This window comes from Coloeus monedula, assembly GCF_965178545.1.
Source record: "Coloeus monedula genome assembly, chromosome: Z".
NCBI lineage: Eukaryota > Metazoa > Chordata > Aves > Passeriformes > Corvidae > Coloeus > Coloeus monedula.
Window position 1 is genome coordinate 67,359,866 of NC_138822.1, and position 27,022 is coordinate 67,386,887.

The following is a 27,022-nucleotide window of genomic DNA, read 5'->3' on the forward strand; positions in this document are numbered from 1 at the left end:
AACAGGAAATAAAATGTCCTAGACCAAATCCTTTTTTTAAGTTTTCTCTGCATAAAGGGCAACTCACACTTTTATACCTTTGCAAGGGACACCGCTTGATTTCGCAAGTCTTTTGAATACACAGACAGAATGAAGCTGGGTTTTGAGAAAATTAGACAAGCACCATCTGTCTACTAGTCATTCTGAAGAATATTAGCCTCCAGAATGGTGTACAAAACCAAAAGTTCATTTTGGGAACAGAAAAGCACTTTTCCCTCCAAAAGCACAGTTAATGAGGCAAAGCTTTTGCTAATATAGTCATGCTCTTTTTAAAATCAGTGGTCAGTGACTGGCATAGCAGTTACTTCCTGTCTAAAAAAAGCTGAGTACAACTATTGGACGGTTGTCAGAGAAAGGATTTGTTAACTTGCCAGTGTTAACATTAGAAAATAAGAAACTGTATCTTATAAACATGACAAAACAAAATTGTAAAATAAATTTGGCTCTCTTCCCCAGGTTGCACACCTTTGATGCATGCTGTGTCAGGACGCCAGGTTGATACAGTGAAGCTTCTGTTGAAGATGGGAGCCAATATTAATACTCAAGATGCTTGTGGACGTACCAGTCTGTCTCTGGCAACATATTTGGTACCAAGACTTGGGGGACAAAGATGGAGGAAGGGAGTAAATGTGCAGACCAAATAAGATTTCTGCTTATACTACAGAAAAAAAAAGTGCGAGACATTTAGTTCTAGACAACAGTGGAATTGGTTTTGAAACTTTACTACGATGCAAACCTGGAGCAATGATTGTTACAAGAGGATGAGGACTCCTGTCAGATACTCCTGTCAGAGTGTCCTTTCTCTTTTGGGTTGTAAAATCAGTGCATGATATGAGGATGTCACAAGAAAAAATTTTTTCTATGCACTGGAAATTTCCCTCTTAATAGGCAGATTGACTTCTCCCCCTTGCATAGTCAGCATTAGATATTTATGCTCAGGTGAGGGCTTTCCTGTCTCAAATTCTGATGGTCAGCAGGCATATGTTCCTGCACACCACATGAACCAGGGCATTGCTTCTTTTCGCTGTGGTCCTGGACTTTGGATGGCCAGGCTGAGAACTGAAGTTCAGGGTGCTGCAGGTGCTGGGGCACTTGTTCAGATCATAAACAATCCAGTCCCCTGATCAACCTACATGCAAGTGGCAGGAGGGGCAGACATCCCACCGAGACATTTGGGAAGGGAATTGTACTTCAGAATCTATCTGAAGCAACAAGGATGGTCCTCTTCTCCTTAGTCTTCTACTCCTTGCTGGAGGTAATTCAGGTTTCAGAGAGAGAATGGGGACCAAGTTAGCCGAGCAGATTGGGCTTCCGTTATTAATCGGACAGAAAGGAAGGAGTGTCCAGCCATGCTGCATAGTATGAGTTAAGCTGGATGACTGCCAGCCCATTTAAACAGACACTGTGGCAGCCTAATTAAATGACATACCTTGCACCTAGTTTCTTCCTGAAAATTCAGGACAAAAACAATGTTCCTGCTTAGCTATGCAATATTCAGCCAGAAAATAAATGTAGAAAATAACAAAACAGGCAGTCCCATCCAGTGCAAGGATCATGCCCCACTTACTTGAGAACAAATATTTCCTCTGCGAGATATTTTTAAAAAATCCATAATAAGTGTCATGCTCCTTTTTTCCTTCCTCTTTTCCCGGAGGGGAAAAAATGTTCTTTGGAAAAAAAGAAAAGACTGGAAAAGATTTAAACCACCCAGGCTTCTAAATTTCCATTTCTGTTTCTCTGAGGGATGTAACCAGAGGTCCAGAGAGAATTCAGCTGTGATGTCTGTCCACACAAATGAGTTCAAGAGAGTTGCACAGTCAAGACTGCGTGTGGGACTTGGTGGCCTTGTACTTCCACCAAGAACTCCAAAAGGGATGTTCTGATTCCACCATTCCCCGCATTTTCCTCAGAAATGCTCATAATGCCAATCCAAAATAGCTCATATGGGAGGGAATGATCTTAATCAATTGCCTGCTGAGGTTTTAAAGAAACACTTAAACTCATGCTTGATTTTGTTTAGACTTAAGTATATGCTGAAAGATTCATGCAGTCACAACCAGACTGTTTACTTGCTTTTATGTGGAGGTGATCAATAGAAGGTTTTAGTCCAAGAACTGATTCATCCCAGATGTTTTGGTGCTATTTTCAGTCTAGCATTGCCACTAATACAAACTTCTGCAACAACATTTATAAGACCACACTCTAAGGCTTTTTATCATTGATTTGCCATCCCTGCTAAAATCTCACAAATGAAATGAGATTGAGTGCTCATGTTCTTGGTTTGATCTAGCATGATTGAATTCACATGTAAGAATATGTGTAGTATTTGCTAGCAATACAGGAATTACCAGATTTTTACACACTGTTAGTGCTTGCCACAGCTGCAGGGAAAAAAAAACCAAAACAAAAGCAAACAAACAAAATACTATGTAAATGAAACACCTTTTCAGAGAAATGAACAACCAACATAGTTTGAGACCCAGACTACAAAGGGGAACTACTCTCAGTGCTGAGAACCCTCTACTGAGGAAAAAAAGTCCAGTTCCTCTGCTGCCAGAAATGGCTACAGTCACATGTGAATGCCAGCACCAACAAGAAAAGATCTGGCCTTACACATTTTACTTTCTTCTTTGATATGCTCTAATTTCTTTTTTAGGGCTGGCTAGAAGGCTGTGTCAGCCTGCTCAGGAATGGTGCTAAGCAGAACATACCTGACAAGAACGGGAGGTTGCCACTGCATGCTGCCACCGCAGAGCCTGATGTGAGGTATGTGCCTGGCTCCCACACCTTTTGCTGGCTGAATCTCACAGGTAGCCAGCAACCCAAGGAGACCCCACATTAGGAATAATAGCTGTGGCAGCTACACTTGTGACCTGCATCTTTGTTTAGTGGTTACCATGAAGCAGGTAGAGAGGAGGAAAAACATTGCACAATATTTGTGTACCAGAGGTCGATGTCCAGGTAAAGTGAGGAGCCTGGTTTAAGATTGCAATAGCTGGAGGAGTAAAAATAATTGTAACAGAGGTTGAACCCCTGTGTTTCCCCTGCCCAACTACCTTTCTGTCACCTACCCACATGAAATATTTCAAGACTTCTTCTCTGGACTTCTCCTCTGAGTAGTATGGTAAATGTGAGAAAAGTTTTCCACAAGACAATCTCTCTGAAAACCCCTCCCATAAAGGGGAAGTTAAGGATTGGTGGTCTGGCTCATTTTTAACTACTTTTACTGAAGGTAGAGTAACAGAAACAGAGTGTCTTCACAAGAACTCTTAAGAAATATTCTCTTTGTCTGATTCCAGCCTGTGACAATAGGAAGGTTTAATAAATTTTGATTTGTACATTTGAACAAATTCACTCAAAAATCTCCCCTAAGTAAATCATGCCTGAAGGTATAGGAACATTAAAATGCCCTAGGGTATATTACTCTGTCCCGCAGCCATAGGGAGAAGGAGAGAAGATCCAGCAGGCCGGAACTGTGCAGCAAGATTGATTTCTTTAATTATGTTACAAACTCTTTTATAGACTTTTTTCTTCATAATCTAATTGGACAAGGATCAGCCACTCCTTGGGGGTGATTGGCTAAAATCCTAAAACATCCATTGTCAAAATATTTTTCTACTATACCATAAACAAGGCTTCTCAAGGTTGCAGGAGTTTGGTTGTTTACAGAACTCTGCTACTATCTCCTGTGAGAGAGAAGAGTCTCTCACGGACTTAGAAAACAGCAAGAAAATCCTTGCTAGCAGCATTTTTGTATCCAGAAAGGAAGACATTAGAAATAGGTAAAGCTTTCAGTACATGCAGTGTGTTCATGTGACTTAATCACTGAGTCTACGATTTTGTTGCTGTAACCATATTGAACCAGCCCAGACATCTGGCCATTTCTGCTGATCTTGTTCTCCAGCCTATTTTTATAGTTTTATTCATTTTCCACATTATCTTTGCTTTTCATGCATCACTTGAAGGGAATAATTTGAGATTTCTGCAAAAAAAAAGGTCACTATCATTAAACAAAGCCAACACAGAAAGAAGAGAATGTTTGTACAACACCACACATGCTGCTACTTGAAAGGGAACACTACATTAATCTACTCTACCAGGAGCACCCTGGCTCCCCTGAATGTTTTTCATGTTCTCCATGGATACAGGTAGACCTTTCTTTGCTTTACACAGTTTTGCTTTTCCTCTCTATTCCCACTGGGTTTGCCCCATGCCCAGACACAGGCCTGGAGCGCTGACGGGGGGAGGCTTTTCCATGGTTGTTGTCACTCCCTTGAATCCTATGTCATTGCCTAAAGAGAATATCCAATGGATAGTTATGAAATGCTTTTGCAGCTATATTTGAAAGCTGGCAGTCCACTGCTGCAACCTCACATGCTGGATGCAGCATGGAAAGAGAGACAGTTCATGTATCGATTTGATAATTGATTTATGTGCTCCAGTGCTTTCTACGGAGCCTAACAGGCAAGGTGGAAGGAGAATCAATTGCTGATCTATGCCTTTAAGAGTAGATATCAGAGAAACCTCAGCTGCATGGTTGGATATCTACATATTTAAATGGTAGCACTTAAGTTGCCATAATGGTCTAATGATGTAACGGAGTCAAAGTTTATCAGTGATAAAGATTCTAGTAAAATAATTAGATTTCTTTCACACACAGTGGTTTCATTGATCATATCTGGAGCTGAACCACAGAGCCCTGTATCAGATTATAAAACTATGTGATAAATGGGCTTTACAAGCATGATATCTCACTTCCGTTTTCCTCGCTAGTTGATATTTACCAAGACCTGTTTTCAGACACTGAATTTCTGAGATTCTGAGTAATTTTGCTAAATAACCACAGAATCTTTCTTCACTTCTACAAACTTTCACGAAACCAATCACAGAAATTCTAGTGTCATCCTTTTCAGAGTTCCTATAATATGACTCAGTTTAGAAAAGGAGGTGTAATACCTCTTTTCTAGAAGAATTTGTATCCATATGCAAATGGATTTGAAATCAAAGCAAAATCCCTATCCTGGGATCTGCCCAATCATCACCCTCTTCATTCTGCTTTATAAAAACCCTAAATTTGGACTCTGAACACCTGAGGAAGATGTTACCTATAGATAAAATTTTCACCTGCAGAATTACCAAAATCATCCCTAAGCAACTGTAAATATCTTCTTTTGAATAATTTACATATCTAGTTCTTTGTTACCTGTAGGGAAGAACAAATTTGACATGCAGCATTCTCAACTTCATCTAATGCACACACCTGAGCATGGTTCAATCCAGAAAATACACTGGAAGTGGCTGAAGATAAAAAGCAGCAAAAGATTTTCATTCAGTCTCCTCTGCATGGGAATAAATGCAGGATTTTATACATTCGTTTCTGCATTACCTTTACATTTATCAGCTTTCCTTCTTTTTTCTTCATCATCTTTTACTTTCCTTGCTAAACAGCATGTGTTCTTAATGTCCAGGTTGTGAAGGTTTATAGCAAATTCCCACTTTCAGGTGAGCCACAGGTTTGCACAATGATCCACTGAGGATACATCCTTCCTTTTGCTGGAATCATAAGAACTGTACATTCATGTTAGGATTGGCTTTGTTACAGCATATGACTTGATAGTGTTTTTCATTTCCATCGTCCAGCCACGTCCATCATCCAAACACTTCGCATCCTACTATAAAATACAGCCATCTTTGCCAAACCTATAGTGATTTCAGAACATCTTCACAAGATACCAAAAGGAAAAGAAAATCAAAATCCATGAAGTGTTAAAAATATTGTGCTTGAATAATATTTCATTCATACTTTATTGTTCCCTCCACCAGAGGGGAGTGTTTGTAGTCCAATATTCTGTAAAATGTGAACACATGCATTTCTATGTTTTATGCCACAATAATGGCCCTATTCCAGCAGACATACTGTAAGGCCTTGTAAAATATTGGGGTTTGTGTGTGTAAACATCCAGCAAGCATGCTTATACACATATACACCCACACACCCAGAATTGTGTACACTACATCACATTATTCTGAGATTTAAACAGAGTGAAAAATCCTTACAGAAGCTGGCATTTCTGTTATTTTTGGACATTATAAAATAGGTTGACAGTGAATTGCTAAGCTACCAAAAACTACACACACGTATAGTATTATACATTCTGATTCTAGCCTGGCAATCAGCACAGGAGTTATTCCGAGTGGATCTTCTTTTGATTCCAAGCTCCAAACTTCTCTTGTTACCATAAGCTATAAAGTCCTATTTGTTTTTCTCATATGACAAAGCTCAAACCTAAGATACTGACCTGTGCCCGTCACTAATACTGATTTTTCATGAAATTGCACATTTTGGTTTTTAAAAAACTGTCAGTTTTTCAGGTTTAGTCAGGAGTACAGCACACTGATTATATCATTGCTTCCACAGGCTTCTGAGCGTGCTTCTGCAGCAGTCAAATCTTAGTGAAATTAATCATCAGGACAATGAGGTAAGTGAGCTTGTGCTTCAAGTCACAATCCCTTGAACTGAGGGCATAGAAGCCATTCAATTTTACAGTGGGACTTCACACTACCAAAAATTTCTATAACGCTTTTGCTGAACTCTGCAAAGTACTATCTCATTTTTCCTTCTATATACTATGTACCCGTAGGCTAATAAACCTTCTCTGTATTCAGCCATCTATGAGGTACCTTGAATCCATCTCTTAAATCATTTGTCAAGACAATAATTGCCCTTGATTCTTCTGAAGTTAGACACTGGACCAAATCTTCACCTTTACCAATCATAAGTGTTCAAGGCCCAGCTGGATGGAGCTCTGAGCACCCTGGTCTAGTGGAAGGTGTCTCTGCCCATGGCAGGCAGGTTGGAACCAGATAATCTTTAAGGTCCCTTCCCACCCAAGCCAGTCTATGATTCCTTGATCCTTGATCAGAGAGCCAGCATTACACAGAACAGTCATGGAAGCACAAAAATTTGTGCTGTTGTCTTCCGTATGAAATCATGTCCTGCATGTATATATAGCATACATAGGAGAGTGTTAACTTCCCATGTTTTTCTCCAAAGAGAGAAGCCAAGACACAAGAGAGATTCTGAGTGTCTTTTCATATGTTTCTCTTCATTCTAACAGTTGCTCAAGAATGTGTCTCTGTTCCACAGCGCCAGAATGGCCAGAGGGCTGTTAATTTGTCCTCTTTCTTATCCACTGAAAAGTTGTAGAACCTGCTCACAACACCCTAAACCAGATATATATGCTTTGTCTTGCTGTAGAAATATGTTGCTAATGAATTGTGTGGAACTGTGGATCATTGTTTCATAATATTTTGCTGTAATGCACTGCTACATGCAATTTGGAACTTTTAGTCCATCTCATTGTTATTTGGCACTGACAATATATTTGTTCAAGTGTCAGTACTAAGCCCTGAATACTCATGTTTTCCGAAAAATGTGGATCCTCATAAATGTTTGAAACTAATAGAGCTGTTCTCTTGGCATAAGTAAAACACTTCTGTTTTCTCATTTGACACTTGAGAAAAACACCTTGATGAATGCATGAACACGTAAACAGTAAGAAATACACCTGGAGGTTTCATAGCTTCCACAACTGTGTCTTTCTGTGGGTTTATTAGTTAAGCCTGTGAGATGACAATGTGAAGAAACATTCCCTGTAAAAGCCTTGAATCTGAACAAAACAAGTGTCACACTATATTGCTCACATTCCCATTTCTTGGGTTTTGTCCTTTTATGTCCCCTACTGCTCCTTATTTTGTATGAATGTGCAATTGTTTGGCTGTCTCACCTCTTGTATTCTGCTGGACCTTCAGCTTTGACAGTTCTGATATCACTCTCATGCTTCCACTTACAAACAGTAGTGTATCTACCAACGGATGCCACTCCAGGGTGGTAGCACTCTGCACAAATGCTGTGGGCTAGGCAGTCATTGCCTGCTGCAGAAAGTCTACACACATGAGCTGCTGCTATAAGCAGCTCAATGCTCTTTGCTCAATTGGGCGCTCCGAAAGGACACGTGGAATGTACCAATTATCAGATAGGAAATGGAGAAGAAAACAGGAAGCTCTCTCTGAATCCTTGGTGCAGCCACATGGCTACAAGAGTAGACTGAAAAAAGATATACAAGAAAAGGACTACAAAGATGATAATAGTTTTAGAGCAACTTCCTTACACGGGCAAGCTAACTAAAACTAACTAACTATAATAGGACTTTCAGCTTGGCAACTACTACAGAGGGATGATATAAACCCATGGTATCATAAATTGCATGGAAATGAAAAGAGAATTATTATTAACTGATCTGGGATTCTTGCATATGAAAATACGGGGACATCTATAAAAATTATCAGGCAATAGTTTCAAAGAAAATGAAAATCTTTTTTTTTTTCTTTTTCAGAAAATGCATCATTACCCTCTGAAGCGCTGGTTGTCATAGGAATTCTTTAGTCTAATTACCAAATATTAGGTGGCAGTATATTGTCAAGCCTTGTTTCTTGTATTTTTACACTAAGCACCTGCTACTGACCTCGCTGAGTTTTATCACTGTACTATAGAGATCTTTGAAAACTATCAGCAGTTTTACATTCTATGTTACAGCTGATTCTGCTGGCTACCGCAGTAGAAACAGAGAGAAAGTTGATTTTTCAAGGATTTTTTCTTTGGCCATACCAACAGACTGAGAAAGGATGACAGAAAGAAACCGTAGTTTCTCCTTCTTCAGTGATTTTTCTGCTCTCCAGGACTAGTGACAAGTACTCATTTCCCAGCTGGAAATCACTGAAGCCTTGTAGATAATGGCACTCACAGATAATGTGTGTCCATCAACAGTACTAAGTCACCCATGTCTACTGACATCAATGTCAGAGCTCCCATTAATTTCGTTGGTGCAGGAGTTTACCCTCAATTTTGGTTTCACAAAACTGAAACCCCCATGATTAAGCTTTGCAAACGCTAAGTAAAACCAAAACTGCTCTCATTCAACTGCTCTGTTGTGTTATCACCCATACTTAAGCCACATGGGAACTTAAAAGTCTTACAAGATACGTGATGATTGAGAGAAATGAATGTAAAGGCATTCAACCTTTTAGTCAGAAAATCACTGCAAATAACTTCCACTTTAATGCACTGATAAGCTGTCTGCATCAATACAGCTCATACTTTACCTGGGTTGTTACCAGCCAGCTTTATGGTGCTCTACTTCAAGTTTTAATTGCTTTTCCACTCAACCTTTTTTTTTTTAATGCTTCTTATCCTTTTGGAAATCAGGCAAGACCCTTGAAATGCATTTTTCTGGTAAGAGAGAAAACAACACCTGCCCAAAGTAAAATGTTACCACACCTGAAAAACACCAGCAATTTTTTAGAAGCACAATAAATGACTACATTTATACAGAGAATCTTAATCATTATGGATACAGAGTAAAAGATAGGTGTGTGTAACAATGCTGAAGGTACAAATATAGGCCAAGAATTCTCTGATTGCTGACTGGATGCAGCTAAGATGTAATGAAAATGCAGGTGAATACCTTACCATTTGCTTTGTTTTCTCCCTGAAGAGTAAATATAAGATGTTTATATTGTGACTTTTTTGTGGACATCACTCTGTCAGTTCTTTAGCTTGCTGACTAGTGCTGCAATACTAGCTTATGATATTTATTTTGGATCAAAGATAAGATAAAACATAAACATCACTCTGTGTAATGCTGAAGCACCAGTCTAAACCAGGCTTTTCTCACAGGATCCAAGCTGAGCAGTGAGGAACTGTCTCCCAGCTATCGTTGCCCTCACCACAGGCTTTTTATAACAGGCTATAGGCATGTATGGAGGTAGCATTTGTATTTGTATCCATTTTCTATAATAATTCCAAAAAGCTAATTGCTTGGTTCCCCCTGGTGACTCCACTTATTCAGAAGCTGCTACTATTTCAAATCAAGGTGACGAGGGAAGAGTTTGTCCACCCTGGATGGCTTAAGGGCTGCCTAGCCCTTAAAGATTTGAAGGGTGCTCCTGTGAGTGACAATAATTTGCCCTCTGGGTTTGTGGCTTACAGGGCATGACTTCACTCCACTGGGCTGCATTCCACAACAGACCCCAGCACACACAGACTCTGCTGCACAAGGGAGCAGACCCAACTCTGGTGGACAAGGACTTCAAAACAGCTCTGCACTGGGCAGTACAGGTGAGCCACACCATGGTCCCACTGGGATGTTTATTGAGCTGACTTGGCTATTGTGGTGTCCTAAATACTCCTAAGGATATAGCTGGGGATGTGGAACAAGGAAATTGGATGCTAAGAATGCCCATGAAGCCCCAGCATTTTGCCAGTGGGTATGGATCAAGGATCTAGCATCTTCTTTGGAGACCAAAGCATACTCAATATCGGCTTTGCCTTGTTGCCCTAAAGTTTTCATTCAGCTCAGTGGGACTATGTGTATGCTTCATATTGAACTCATGCCTAATTTTTTTCACTAAATCAGGGTTTCAGAAACCAGCAGCTTAAATAGTCTTGCCAAAGGCCTTTGGGAATAAAATAATGGAAACACAAGTTAAAACACATTTAAAGAGATACAGCTGTGAAATAATTAGCTGAAGGGTTGAGACCCTACTTCTCTGGAGACTGGGGAAGACATGGAGCTAAACACATTTTCTGTTGAGCTGTACGTTCCTATCTCATATGCAAAAAAACATTGTCAAACACTGAGGCCATCATTAGAGAAACAAACCATATAGGTTTAATGTGACATTAAAAACTGTATTATGTAATTGTTAGTAAGTGATCTAAAGCACAGCATAATTTACTGGCTTTCCTAGTTTACTGCAGAAAACTGCCCAGATGAAATTGTATGTTTTAACTTGCCCACTTGCCATAGCAGATTCCAGTATCGATGTTCAAATCACGTGCACAACAAATAAGCCAAAATAGAACTCACACAGAAATCCAGCCACATTTTCGTACAATGACCAAATATTTGCATCCTTATCTTTTGGTCTAAGTTTGCTCTTCTTAAAAGAGGTGTCAACAAAGAAATTTAAAATCTCTGAACTTCCATATACTATATTTGTTATTGGGGGGGGGGGGGGGGGGGGTAGGGTAAGGACCTCTGAGCAAATAATCTGTTTCCTTCAACCACAGCCTCACAAAGATGGTAAATATAATAGGCTTTTTTTTTTTTTTTTTCTGAAGTAGAGGTATATTTTGATCTCTGCAACTGGTATTATTTCAAAAGTTTTGTTCTTCTTTAATCCTCATCATTCTTAAATTGGACTTGTTATTTGCCTTTGGAGACTAAAGGTATCTACTCTGCTATCTGTTATGCATTTTTACCAGGTTTATTCCAATTCTGGCTGCTTCCAGTGTGAAATCTCTGAAACTCATGCAAACTCCTGCATGGTAGCCAGTGGTCTGTATCATAGCTCTAGGGACAAACTGTCTGACAAACAGAAAGACAAAAATGAATCCTCTTTATAACCTTCAGAGTTCCCCTCCTTCCTTAAGCTTTCCCTGATGCTGTATTTTGTACGTTTCATTGTTTAATTCCACTGTTAACTCGCACCTCCACCCTTCTCTCACAAGTGTGCAGAATAACTCTTGAGAAATGGGGAGATGGAAACTGCAAAACCCACTTGGCCTCAGGTGGGGGACAAGTCACAAATACCCTCTTTTCCTTTAAGCTGCTCCTGGAAATGAAGAGGAAGTGTGCAGAATGACACACACCCACACCCACCCCTTTTTCCCTTCTTGTGAGATTTCTGCCATTATACCTTATAAATTGCTTCTTCCATCCACATACTTCTCCACACTCTAGGTCCAGAAGGGGCAGTTGAAATACCAGAGCATGAAATAGATCTGTTCACATTTCTCTTACTCAAGAAAGAAAACTCTTGGCCAAGAAAAAAAACAATTTCACGCAGTGCTCTCTTGCTGCCCTTTTAGGCCCAGGAGATTTGGCTACTGTGGACAGGCACAACTTTTTCTGCTATGACAGAGAACAGAACAACAGCTCTGCTGTATGGGATCATCATTATGTCTAATAGCCTCCTCCATGATTGCTGGAAAGGGAATATTTTTCCTTTAAGAATTGTATAAATATCTTTAGAGAACAAGAGACTCACAGAGCTCAGACAGTACAGCTGCAGGGGTTATTTTTGGCTGAATAGAGCCCTGTGTTTCTTTTTTTTTTTTTTTTAATGCAGTACGGGGAAGAGCAGACACTGCACAGAAACTTGTTTCAGAGGCTGCAGGAAGGAGGCAGTTTGTGCACACTGGGCTGAAACACAGAGTAGGACCATAAGAAAACCATTGCCCACCCTTCAAAACCAAATTCTTGGGCATGGGGCATATTTGATATGAAATCATTGTTCCATGCTGGCTCTGTCAAAGACTGCATGTTTCTGGCTTTGTCTTCCATCAGGCATCGTGGGATGATCAGTCCCATCCATGTACCCAGCAGACCTTGCCCACACCAAGGTCTGCCTCTTTTGAAAAGCTCAAACCTCCTGCCATTCAAGTTCACATCTTAAGTGCAAAGGTATCAGTGTCAAAAACACTGATAATTACTGTTTGGCGTGAGACTACCTCATACCACATTTTTCACACATGCAACATTTCTAAGCGCTGGTGCAGACAGGCCTACTAGGAGTGTCTCAGGAGTTATTTCTCTCATTTCACTGCAGCCAGCATTAATTACTGTAGTGAAAAGGAAACACACCTTTGAAATAAAAAACTGTTAACTGATACTGGGACAAAGGGTAAAGTCATTCTAACAACTCTAGATAATGGTATTATTGAAATCCTAGTAAAATATAGTATATACCACACAGCATGCACTATCCTACTGCACAGTACTAGACTATAAAAGTATTAGTAGTACCTTGGAAGCAGCTTGGGAAGATTTGGAATCTTGTTATGTTGCCTTGCCAGTTGTCATCATTTTTACCAGAATTTTCTTTGTCTCTTTCTCAAAGACTCTGGCTCCCAAAGACATACTATTATGTGAAAAAATAAACAAAAAGGATAAACAAAAAAGCAGTTTGGTTTTTTTTTTTTTTTAAAGTGAAGAGGTACAAGCCTGTAGGAATAAAAAGAAAGCAACTAGAAAGAAGCTATTAAAAATAATACTCTGCCATGGGGACCTGTGCTTATGATTTTTTAATAGGCTGACTTGGAGTGCAAAGTTTTAAAAAATTAGAAGCCAGCATATTTGTTCCATAACAACAATGCAGTTGTTTCATTCCCCTGTTTCCTGAGAAGAGTGTAATACCTGTATATATAAAACACACTGTAAAAGAAATACTTAAGTAATTATTAATTCGTGTTTGGCCAAGCATTGCAGTCTCTCTGTAATTACTTGGAAGGTGAAAGCACACTTAAATGTCAGGATCTGTGGGAAGGAATGTCTCCATTGCTGTAGGAGATCTCAAGGACAGAGCTGGTTATCCGGCCAGAGCAGAGGAAGGGTCCAGGGAAGGCAGTGGTGGCTCAGAATCTCTCCCAAGGGATCACTGCTGTCCTCCTCTCTGCCCTGCACCCCATTGTTTCATGTGGGCTCCATGTGGTGGAAGAATTCAGAGAGACTTCCAAAGACATCTTAAAACCCAGTGAGTGTTTCTCTACTGCAGGTATGTCTGTTGTTGGACTGGCTAGAAAAGGTGCATTTGCCAGGAATGGTTCACAGTCTAGTTGGTTTCAGTCAGATTTCTTTCCCTGCAAAATTGTATTTCTTTTCTCCCTATTACATGCAGTTTTCTAGAGATGGCTTGAAAGGAAGAGTAGTGATTTCCTTTTTTATGTCGCTAGCTTTAAAGATGATTTTGACTGTTAACAAGTCAGAAAGATATTCAATTTTCATTTTTTAAGTACACACTTTAAAAATCTCTTTCTCGTGTAAATATTGTCATTCTAGCAATGGTACAGCTCTTGCTTATGGAGGCTGGAACATTGCATAGCAGCAGGGATCTACAGAGTGAGCTGTCAGGTTGCAAAACAAGACGGAAGAGAATTTGCAAATAGTTTTGAGGAAGAAATAAACTTGCTTTAATACCAAAGAGGATTTTTCCATAAAGTGCCCTAAATATTTGTGACACTGTCTGCAACAGTGAATTAAATGTGCTTGAGTCTTGGCTCTGGTGCTGAGGTGAACTATCATGGGACAACCTGTGTCCCTAGTGCTAAACTCTCTTATTCTCCAAAACAGGATGGCCATACACAGACCACCTACTGGGAATGATCTGGACCCATGCAAGCTCCAGGAACTGCTAGGGAAAGTATTAACTGACCCAGGCCAAGGGAGGATTTTAATAATTACATGGTACAGACAACCAAGTTCCAGTGCTGAAGGATGTTACTGAGTGCTACTTAGTTTTTTATATAACTGCAACCTATCACTTCACTTTTAGTTATCACAGAATCATGGAATAAACTGAGTTGGAAGGGACACACAAGGATCATTGAATCCAACTCCTGGTCCTGCACAGGACACCCCAAGAGTCCCACCATGTGCCCAAGAGCATTGTCCAAATGCTTCTTGAACTCTGTCAGGCTTGGTGCTGTGACCACTGCCCTGGGGAGCCTGTCCCTGTGCCCAGCCACCCTCTGGGTGAAGAACCTTTTCCTAATACCCAACCCAAATCTCTCCTGACACAACTTCAGGCCATTCCCTTGGGTCATGTCACTGGTCACCACAGATCAGAGATCGGTGCCTGCTCCTCCACTTCCCCTCACGAGAAAGTTGCAGGCTGCAATGAGGTCTCCCCTCAGTCTCCTCCAGGCTGAACAGAACAAGTGACCTCAGTTGCTCCTCATACAACTTCACCTCAAGGCTCTTCACCATCTTTGTTGCCCTCCTTTGGATGCTCTCTAACAGTTTAATAACTTTATTATACTGCAGCACCCAAAGCTGCCCCAGCACTGGAGGTGAGGCTGCCCCAGTGCAGAGCAGAGGGGACAATCCCCTCCCTTGCCCGGCTGGCCATGCTGTGCCTGATGCTCCCCAGGACACGCTTGGCCCTCCTGGCTGCCAGGGCACTGCTGGCTCATGTTCACCTTGCTACTGACCAGGACCCCCAGGGCCCTTTCCATGGCACTGCTCTCCAGCCTCTCACTGCCCAGTCTGTCCATACATCCAGGGTTGTCCCATCCCAGGTGCAGAATTCTGAATTTTCCCTTGTTGACCTTCATATGGTTGGTGAATGCCCATCTCTCTAACTTGTGCCTGGGAGGGAGTCAACAGCTCCTCCCAGTTTTGTAACATCTGCAAACTTGCAGTATTGTATAAAGTATATTTTGAGTACAAAATCTCACCAGTTCAACCAGATCATGAGAAAAACCGCCTTTACTGAAATAATAGACCGTTAAAAAGACCTTCAAGTATGAACATGCCAAAGATGATGTAATTTTTCATGTCAATCAAATTTCTGAGGTAATCAATTGCAGAACTCCCACTGAGCTTAGCAGGAATTTGTCTTGGGCAAAGACTGTAGGTAAGCACAGGATAATTGCCAGACCTCTTCCCAGCACACAGTCTATGTGTAACTCCACAGAGGATGCCAGAATATGAGTAATGTACATGCAACACACTTCTTGCATATCTAGGCATGAGTGATCTCCTATGCCTGACAAAAGGCACTTGAAGACAAATGTTTCCATTTCTCTGATAGAATAAATCCTTATTCTACTTCAGATTATAAAAATTACTTCTTTTCCAAAGTATGTAAACAGCTTATTTGGAGAAATCAGTCCTTACAATAATGCAATAGCAGGGGAAAGTTGCCAAGTGATTTTAGTCATAGTCATAGTCATTTACACAGTAAATCATATGCACTTAGGCTCCAAGTGAAAATAAATTCTCAGAGAGACTTGGCCAGTGTTTCATGCAATGTTTTGTTTGAGCAAAGAGTGGGTAAGAGAGGCAGGGACATATTATAGCCAGAGTCAGGCCTCCATGACTGCCTTTGTCATTTGGTACCTTTTTCCAACACACATTAAGGCTGCTAAAAGGATAAATATTTTAAAAACATCGCGTCCCCTAGCTGTACCAGAGACAGAAATGCTCTGAGGACCACAGGACAAAGTTTCCTGTACAACAACACGTTCTCTTTCCAAGAGTACCACAAAGTCAAGCCAAGCTGGTTCACTCTGACTCTGCAGAGATGCTGTCTCCGTGGGTGTGTAAAGCTGCAGCACTCAGATCAGGTGAAGACAAATGAGCTTCTCTCTGAGCTGACTGAGTCTCACCAACATAACTACAGTGGTGTCAGTGGAGTTGTTGCTCATTTGTATTGGTTTGCCATCAGAAACACACCCTGTGAAGAGCCTGGGCTGCATTCAGAGGATCTCTGGCACAGCTTCCTTGGCAGGAGGAAAGATGAAGATGGTATTATGAATTGTTTCTTTCCTCATCACAGAGACCACTTTTCCATGTACTCTCTAGTGTAAAGAAACCACAGGGTGCTCTGAATTTTTGCTCACTTCTCCACTGCCAATTTCAGCCATCTAGCAGCCAGGAAATGACAGCAGTCAAGGTAGACTGAGTGTGTTTCCATTCCTTAGCTATCTCTAGTCTTGGGTGCAGAGGGGGAGGACGTCACCAGCACCATACATGGCAGAAAGCTCCAATGTGTGCAAAACTCTTCAGCAACCCAAACTGCCAATTTAAGGACATTTCTCACTGCACTGTTTGCTGCAGACTAGAAGCCACGTTATGTCTCTGCTTTTGAGTTTGGCATTCTCCATCCTTAAAACAGCAGACACTGCACCTACAACAAGATAGGCATATGTTATTCTGATACTGCCTTAATATCTGATTCCAACCTGACTTATCCTCACGGCCGATGCAACATTTGTCTTGCTCTGATTCTAGGATGAAATTCTAAATTGTATTACAGTAAAAGTAATGATGTGATATAGTCCTACAGTACTCTGCATGTGAATATGAGGAAAATGGCACTTCAGTGAAATTCATCACATAAGGAAAAAAGTTGTGTTGGAAGAATAGCCAAGTTTTGTCTGTATAGCTGTAACTAAACACAGTTTCTGCCACAATAGCCTTGAGTTAAAGATCAGAGCTTTTCAAGATCCAGTCCAGAGATCCATGTGTTAAAGGATATGGAATGGCTTCTGCTTTTGGTAAATACTGAATTTCAGAATAAAGAAAAAAGTTAAAAATGACTTTGAAGGGAAAGATCCAACATAATAGCTTCAACTAGAGTTATAAAGGAAAAAGTCCACAGACAATTTATTTGTTCAAATTTTGCTTTGGGTTGCTCAAAAAAATACTTTAAATGGTTCATGTTTATTTCAGCAAAGGAGAAAAAGATTATGTTTCATTTGTCTGGTTTATTTTCCAGTGGTCCTGCTGGTGTTACAGTTGATTTCAGATTATTCTATGTGTGTCTGTTTGTGAAGGATAAGAGGAAAGACAAAAGGGATTGGATTTTCTGACATAAAACTCAAACAGCACCCAATGATGCACATAGATGGTTTGCAAGAGGAAGTTGGAAGTCCTTATGTAAATATAATTTATTTTGGTTTTTTATAAAAGTGAGTTATCTCCCAGAGTAGTGCAATGGTAATAGTATTTGTTCCTGCAGAAAGGAGTGAAATAATGCTTAAAATCTCAAGCCACTCAGGGGTGGAACAGAAGACATCAAAGAAAAGGTCAAAGCTTTAGGTTCATATTTATGGAACTGAAAGATGAGAGAATGTAAGAGAGGAGAAAACACAGGCAGACTAAAGTGCAATGCTACTGATAAGAAGCAACATCAAGAGCTTCTGGTGGGGAATTTCCATCCAGCAAAGCTGGCTATAGATATAGGAAGGCTTTAAACAGCATGCTAATGCAAACAGACGAGAAATATAGGAGAACAAATACAACCTAACCACATCCAGAGGTATTTACTTGGAAGAAAATTATTTTATTCAGGTTTTGTGAGAACATTTAAGTGGTCCACAGCTTGTTCCTCTCCCCTTCCCACCTCTCCATTACTGGTAGCAGGCTTAGAAAACTCCTTTCATATGACTCCTCTTTGGCACCACCTTATCTAGTTTACTAGAGTATTCTGAAGAGGGAAAAAAGCTAACCCTCTAAACAATGCAGTGAACAAAATAAAACTTCTCAATATTTATGATTGAAGACCTGGCAGAATAAAATGCTATGTTATGGTAGAATATAATGTAAGTGACAAGAAACTTTCCAAGTAAAATTATTGTTCTACTTATCAGTTGGATATAGAGAGGTCTGAAGTATAAGAACCACAGCTGTAGTAACAATGAGATAAATTGAGTAGATATAGCTGAAAGAACTGTCAAAACCAGAAAAGTGTCACAGAGGTTCAGGATTCTCCTCATGATACTTGATTCAGTAGATACTTCCTGAATAACTGGGTTTTTATTTGAAAAGCACGGAGAGATGCAACTCTCAGAAGTCTGACTTTTATTAACCAACCTATAGAAACCAGAGTTGTAATCAAGTGTGAGAGCTAGATACCCTGTTAGTGAATTGGCTGTCTGCCACTGTCTGGAGATGACACAAATTTCAGACAAAAATTTACATAAAGCATTAAGACAGATTTTCTTACAGGGGCTCATGGATCCAGGCTTTAGGACATTTCTTCTTCATAAAGTAAGTTTAATTGAGATGAGTGATCTATGGAAGAAAATTGCACTGAAGAGAATCAATAATGGGTGGAAGCAGATAAAAGTGTGAGATGACACAAAAGTGTAACAAAAACGGGGGGGGGGGGGGCCTGCAAAACTGTTTAGAAACACATAGTAAAAATGACTGATAATCTCTGAGAATGTTTGAATATCTGCTGAAAAGAATTTGAATACAAAAAGGGAACCTGAAATTTAGTGATGCATACAGTAAGGTTACAAAAACACATGGTTTTCCTATGGTAAATTTACCAGAGAACATCCTGGTCTAACAATAGTACTGTGGTAAATTTACCACAGGAACACTACATTTTTGGTGACCACAGCCCAAAGCTGTCAATCTAAGAATAAGGGGAAGTAAGCATTTTAGGAGAATTCTGAGTGCAATTTAGAAGAGCCAAGATGAATATAAAGATAAGAAGGCATTCCTAAGAAGAGAGAACTGGAAAACCACTGAGCAGTTGCCCAGAAATCTCATTCAGCTGAAGGTTCAAATATGAGGAAATATTCTTCAGTTACTTAGAAAATGGAAGTAACAATTTGATTGAAATGTTAAAACAAGGCAGAATTTTCGTAGCCATCTTCAAAACAATTATTGCTTCCTCAGATAAGAAGCTCTTAGGTATAGCATGTTTGAATGTCAATTAATCAGTTTAATCCCATGTAGTAAACCACAAAAAAAGCTGGAAAAGTGACAACAAGATAAAGTTCATCACATGGCATAAAAGCCTTGCTGAGCAAGTGGCAAATACAGTGATCGTTAAAAGTCTAATTCTTTGTTCCTTTCTGGTTTGAGCAGTACATGCAAGTTTAATCACATTGAATGACATCAATAGCACAATTTTTATAAGCACAACCTGCTGTAATAGACCCAGAATTCAGTCCAAGATATCCCAGAGGGGCAGAATAAGGAGTGATGCCATCAAAATCAACCGGGGACTTCTACCACACATCATATATTCTCTATCAGCCACATTCAAGACAGTTCAATTAATCTTCGGAGGTGAATATCTCATAGACAGTCCAACCAGGGATGTATCATAAGAATGTTTTTATTTGTTGCATAATGAGGTGTCAAAATACATAACCCGCAGTTAGAATCAAATTACAGGGACGCCAAGTATTTAATGGGTGAAGATGAATTTCAGAATTATTTTGATAAATTGTAGGAAATAAATGAAATTAATAAAATAACACTGTATACAGAATAATGAAAAACTAAACGGTTTTGTGCAAAATTAAGAGTAATAAACCAGCAGATTACAAAAGTGAATAGGAGTTAATGTTATGGTGCTGATATAAATCCAACAAACATAATTCTGGGACATATTAACAGAAGTATGGTATATATGGGCTACAGGAAGTAATTTTCAATGTCAGGAGAGAAGCCTCTGCTGGATAATTGTGTTGTTTGGAGTGCCATGGTTGAAAAAAACTGTAGAAAAACTGGAAACAGGCCAAAAGCAAGCACCAAGTATGATAAGTAGGTTGGAAAACTTGACCTGCACAGGGAGGTTGAAATGGTTTGTTTAGTCTAGAAAACAGAAGGTTGGTGGGAGACAGAACAGTCTATAAAAGTATAAAATGCCAGTAAGAACAGTGGGAAATTCCTTATGTGAGTGCTAAGAGTTGTGCAAGAACATTGAGGGACTGAAACTGTTAGCTGCAGGGTGTGAAATTTCGATTTAGCAAGACAGTGTAAAACTGGAGGAAAAGTAGAGTCGGTAGAACATGAATACAGAAGTAGTAAGGTGCTAATGTTAACTATTTTTTATATCAAAAGTGACTTAGAGAAGGATGGTAACAGATAGGTATTTTTGTGGTAGTACTAGAAGTATGTAGTAGACTTCTAAGTTTAGCTAGCCCTGAATGTGACCAGAGATTTCACTGATACTAATGATGAAAATATGTAACTGGGAATTATACTAGTATGGAGGATGTTGGTATTTGGCATAGGGACTGGACAATAAAAGCAACAACTATTCATAGGACCTCAGTATTCCTGAATGTGAAGATCAACACTCTTCATTTCATTAGATATTCAGACAACTATAAATTAATAACAATTTGAACATGGTTAACTAGGATGTTATAAAATGCCTGGTCACAGCAAATAAGCTTGGATGACACAATCAAGATTAGACTCTAAATTAAACAAGTGAGTAAACAAAGAACATGCAAAACAAAATTCCTGATTTCAGGGGGACATGTTTTGATAAATTAAGGAAATTCTCAGCTGGACTGAGTAGCTGTGAGATCACAATGTTCCAGGGACCTGGAATGTATCCTCACAATGGTGCAAATTATAGCAGGAAGCTGCATCCCAAGAGCAGAGAGTAAAGTGTATAGAAGAGGCTTGAGATAATGGATGTCTACCCATCTTTAAAAGATATATTTAGAATAAATAGCTATCTTACAAAATAAGATACAAAAGTACAGAGAAGCAAAAGAAATTGTGTCTTAAAATCCAAAAGACAAGAGTATGATTAAATGTTGATTAGAGGCTGGAAGGAAATTACTTTCAGGGATAAGACTTGAAATTACTCTTGTTTAATATTTTCGTAATAACTTGGCACATAATACAGGAGCTTTCTGATAAAGTCTACCAATAATAAAAACTGAAAGACATTGACAGGAAAGAATGGGTATATCATACAGGGATATGGATCACCTTTAAATATTGTGTAATACAAATAGGAAAAAGTTGAATAGGATAAGATGTTTAAGTCATGCTCTTGGGTGCTAGTAACAGAAGGTTCTCCCCAAAACTAGAAACTGTATGCTTGGAAACAACTAAGGAAGAGAAGTACTGAGGTGTAAAGGGTCATTCCAAAATTACTAGGATCTTCTAATGGGACACAGCTGTGACTGAGGCAAATGCTGTTCTATGACATACCAAAAGAGGTATTTCTGACACAAATAAGAGCGGTGTCACTGTACAAGATCTGGCAAAAACATCTTTGTATGACTCGTACAATTTTAATCACCCTTCTTCAAGGAAACACAACTAAAAGGAAAAGGGCTACTGGGTTAATGAGAGAAACAGAAAGCATATTTTACAAGAAAAACTTAAAAGACCATGATTGGTTAGAGCAGTAAGAGAACAATTCAAAAGAGATGTGATGATTGCCTAAAAATACATCTGAAGAACAAGTACCAGTAAGAGGAAAGAAGTATTTAATCTAAATAATAATGCTGGAACAGAAACAGAAGGATATAATCAGCACTGAGTATGAATAGGAATCAGAGATACAAGTCATTAAAACAAAGGAGTTCTTGAACTGTGTTCCTTTGAGAGTAACAGGGGCAAAAAAACCCTAATTGCTTTTAATGGACAAAGTGAGTTTATGAGAGGGATGATGTAACATAGCTGCAAGTGATTGCAGGGATTGAATTTGATAATACAGAAAGACTTTTTCAACCTTGTGTTCCTGTTGCTATAAAAAAGTAATGAATTCTTTTGCTCAGTTTCTACTAAGGTAGTATATAAAATGTTCAATTTCATTTGCAGGTTAGAGAACAATGTTGACTTTCTATTAAGATACCAGACACTGGAGCAAACTAGCTGAGAAAGTTTTCAAGAAGCACTTGAGCAAATATTTGACATTGCTTTTCTAGGTGTACTGAGACAAACTTACAGATATGGGTTGGTTCTCTGAGGTTCTTTTCAGCCCTAAATTTGTATGGGAAAATATAAGCTTGTGTTTCTGGACTCTGGCTTAGCAAAACAGCAAAAAGCACAAGTAATTTCTATTGAGTAATTTACACTCTGCAATTTCTAGAGATATTTGCAGTGCTACATTATTTATTATTTTTCCAGTGTTCAGAGTGTTTTAGAAAATTTCATAAAGTATGCACAGTTCCCAGCTGGAGATGGGAAGCTTTTGGCTTTCATACCTGGAGATTTTGGCATACATACAAAAGAACACCATTACTGTATTTAGCATTCTATAGCAGAGAAAAGATGCAGCCTGGTGTGAGCTCCATTGTAAAACACTTTCCTTCTCTGAACTTCCTTCCAGAGTGGCAACAGGATTCTATGTTCCATCATTCTGGACCACTGGCAGGGACCATCAATAATAAATTATGATGATGAGAATGGCAAAACATGTATGCACATTGCTGCTGCTGCTGGCTACAGTGATATCATCAGTGAGCTGGCTAAAGTCCCAAAGTGCAACCTGCAGCCCCTTGATGTGGATGACAGGTAACCATGGAAACTCTGAAATTTCTGCTTCCTTTCTAATAACCTGAGACCAGCTCTGTTTACTAAATAATCATGTTTCCTGTTTCACAGGCCATGGCCTGGTTAATACCCTGCACTCCACAGAGAGCAGTACTTGCTCAGAAACACTGCAAACCAGTCCAGCTCACATGTATGCTACTTAATATCATAACTGACTAGAAGGAATGACATTTAGCTTTCTATCTGTAGGAGAAAAAAAAGATTATTTGTGAAAGGACTTTGCCACCACTCACTTTAGTTTCTTTCAATCAAAAGTGAACATTCTTTTCAAAACAATAGAACAGGATCCTGCAACTCGAAGCCAGGATCCTGCTGTTACTTTTATTAAAGAAATGGTAGTATTCTCTTGTATTTAAGATGAAAATACCATACTGCTATAGGACCAGAGGACCCTCACCTTCCATTCTGAAAAGGCATATGGTTCCTTCTGTGATTAAATCTCTATTTCATAAGTAGAGAAGAGTCATCTTTCCTCTTTTTCACCCCACACCCACCTCCCTTGGAACTTTCCTCATAATTTTATTTAATGCAAACAGAACCAGCTGGCTGTTCACATTGATTATTCTTCTCAGTAAAGCAAAAGCCAAGGTTTTCTTGGCTTAGGCCTTCAGGTACTTAAAATAATATCATTCTTCATGGAAAAGTGCAATAAAATGGAACAGAAATAAAATGAACAGGGTTCTGGAGCAGTTCCTAAACATCACTAAAATGTAGTTGAGAAGGCTGTGTTTCTATGGAAAGAAGAGCAAAGGGAGGAAGTTACCTGAATGAACTTCAATGTTCATTAAGACATGGCCACCTATTCCATGTGCCCAGGTATTTCCACAGAATGTATTATACTTGGAGAAGGAAAAGATAAGCTGTTCACTACAAACACATATCTAAGATTTTCATTCTACTGTGTTTCTGACTGTACCCATCTGAAATCACTGGGGCTGAAAAGAAATAGAAAGAAAATGTCCATGTCATTTTTTTATTCTTGAAACACTTTTCTTGTGGTGTTGTCTCTGCTTTCAGGTTTTTCAACAAGAGCAAAATACAATTTGGAAACTGGCCAAAAGTTTCCAAATACAAGATGCAAATTTTCTGCCAAGCACAAAATCAGTTTGATTTTCCCACAGAGATTCAAAACAATTATATGTGCTCTGTTCTGTGCCTATCATAGAACTCAGAAACTGGCAAAGTGGCAGTGGCAGTCTGGTAGATGTGTTCAGTCTTTCTCGTTCATCTAGGAGGAGCTTCTCTTATTACCTTCATGGAGAGTCCCGTGCCAACCGTTGCTAATTGTGGTTGGTGTAAAGATGAGAAGTTTTTCTCTATCTAGTAGACCCCATAAAGGCTTTTTTCAAAGTCTGCTCTGAAAACTTCAGCCACTTCTCCTACTCTACAGTTCCAGCTGTGGAAAAGATGCTATTATATAGTATGTATAGGCATTCTGCAGCCCCATATCTACTTTACCTGCAGCTAAATAGATGCACCTACAACAGTGTGGAAAAAGTTGCAGGAGAACTTCTTAAAATTTATGTTTTGAATCTGTACAAGTAGCATAACCGGTGCACACCTCACTACGTCATTAATAGTTTCAATTGTAAATCTATTCATCTATTTTAATGATACTTCTCCTTTTCTGTAGGACTCCTTTGCACTGGGCTGCAGCAGCAGGGAAAGCTGACTGTGTGCAGACACTGCTAGAACTGGGGATAGACAGCAGCCCTCGAGACATCAATGAAAACACTCCTCTGATGTACGCAATATACTGTGGGCACACAGCATGCATCAAGCTGCTGTCTCAGGAGAGCAGGTAAAGGTAAAGTTCACATCTTGCTCACATGTTGCCACTGAATAGAAAACAAATTTATTGCTTTTTGAATGCTACTGAAGGGTTTGAGCCCTGGGTGGTGTTCCCTTTATCCATCTGCAATACTCAGTTCATTTCCCACCAGTGTTGCAATATTACAATCAGTTACCTACTGAAGACTCTTCACTGAGGTTGCAGTACTACTCTACCAAGCAGCAGAGGGTTCTGAAGAAGATAGGACTATAGCTCTTGCTCAGCCACCTTCATGTAGAAAATTTGTATAACAGAATAATTTCAGCCCTCTTTCAGCCCTCAGATACACGTATCTTCCACTTCTTTGAAATCTCTGTGCACTATCTGTGTGCTCATGTAATCAGACAGACAGAGAGACTGAGCACAAAAGCAGGTTTGACAGACAATAAAATAAATCTCAAGTTTTCATCCTCAGTGTAAGGGTTTGGTAGTATTATCCTAGCCTTCCTTAGTTCTCTACCTTGATGTCTTTTTTTTATTCTGAGTTCTTGTTTGTTAAAAAGTATCACAAAATAGTTACTGGTTACAGTCTTCTTTTCTTCATATTTTTCCTTTTTCAGCAGCTGTTATGCAATTAGTTTCCATTCTTCGATTTTGAGTATGCACTTACATTTATCTTCCCATTTCTTTGGGCTTTCCCCTCCTTTCTAGTCAGAAGTTAGTATTATGTCCTATGTTCCAAATGTGAGACATGGGTAATATTACCTCTCCTCCTGCACTCTGTCTATTAAAGGAGGTCAGAGATTAGCCAAAATTTCATCTTAAAACCACAGCCATACCAGTGTAGATAATTATCTTGACCAATCTGAAACTGTGCCAGACCTCTTTAGCACAAGCAAGACAGGGAAAGGGCAAAAAGGGAAAGGGCAAAGAGGAAAAAGGAAAGGGAAAAGGGATGGTAGGAATGGTGAATTAGTGCCTTTTGTTGCAGTGTTAGCAATGACTGTACTGTTGGAAATATCATTTTCCAAATATGACATAATACAAAGACCTCTTGATTTAAAAGATCACAGCATGCTCTTCTCATTGTCATTAGACTTTACAGCTGGTAGATCCTGAAGCCAGAAAAGTTTGGGTTTTTTTTGCCAGATAGCTGTAGTAAGTTACATTGAGATGATTGTAAGGCAATTCACCATAAGAAAGTGAAGTAAGACAGTAGTATTTTCAGTCTTTGTTAATTACAAATTTGGGATCTTAATTTTCTTGAACCACGTATGCAAATATGTCTGGACAGAGTATTGCTTCTTTCATGGAGTAACACAGTTGTTTTCACATTTTGTTTTGTATTTCCAGTAGATCTGAGTCAGTTCATCAGTTGCCCTCCCAGAACAGCAGACTTATAAAGAAAGAAGAAAGATTCAGTATGCTGAACCAGATCTTCTCTTGCAAAAAGAAGAAAGATGACCAGAAACCCAGTCAGAAGGAGAGAAGCAGGGATCAATATCCTGGAGAAGAGACCTCAGAAGTAGATGATATCATCACTCATTTTGATTGCATTATGAGAAAAAATTTCAAAGACATTCCAGATGAGTGTAAGACCACCCCTGACTTTAAAAGAAAGAGCACAGACACTAAGTGCCTCATAGCAGAAAAGAATCAAACAGCAAGTCAGGGACTCCCGCCCATCAGCACCCAGAGCCTCCCCCCAGTCACTGCAGGCAATTCTTTCCTAACTGCTTCCCAGAGCACAATGTCAAGTTTCTCCTCCAGCTCCAGTACCCACCATTTTCCACACAAGTCTCAAAAGAATAGGAGTGAGCACAACTTGCTGGACCACACAAGCAGCTGCCAGTCTTTGCTGGATGATCCCTGGAACACAGACTCTAACGAAAGACTTTCTTACAAAGTCTGTACTAGGACTTCTTCAGACAAACTGATGAATGGCTTAAACTCTGATAGATCTCACCGTGTGCTTTTGTGCCCTCCCTGCCTTCCCTCACTTCCCAGTTCTCCATCAGGTAATTTTTTTTCCTTCTCTATATCCTAAATCCTATAATACCTACTGATGTGGCAAGCTGATTCAGAAGAAAAGTAGGTACCAATAACATTTCTAATTTCTTAATATTTTTTTCAGTTTCTCCTGTATGTAGCTGTCACAGAATGTGGGTGGGACATCATTTGAAAGCTGAAGCAAGGTGCTTAGGTGTGGGAAATAAGAGATTTAAGTAGGTCTGATGAGTAAGCAAAAATGCTGGCATATAAGGTACCTGAGCAATAAGTGCCTCTGGGTTGTATATATGCTTTGTGAATTGCACAT

At 39.4% G+C, this 27,022-nt stretch overlaps 1 protein-coding gene across 1 annotated transcript in view; it reads left to right on the forward strand.

Moving 5' to 3' along the window:
• ANKRD55 (ankyrin repeat domain 55) overlaps window positions 1-27,022 on the forward strand; it is a gene marked incomplete at both ends in the record, with an annotated part of 46,003 nt that overhangs the window by 8,555 nt on the left and 10,426 nt on the right. The window contains 7 exon segments of the mRNA XM_082301694.1: window positions 496-626; window positions 2,696-2,805; window positions 6,458-6,518; window positions 10,088-10,216; window positions 22,711-22,895; window positions 24,568-24,735; window positions 26,059-26,723. Of these exon segments, the coding sequence (XP_082157820.1) occupies window positions 496-626; window positions 2,696-2,805; window positions 6,458-6,518; window positions 10,088-10,216; window positions 22,711-22,895; window positions 24,568-24,735; window positions 26,059-26,723 (1,449 nt within the window).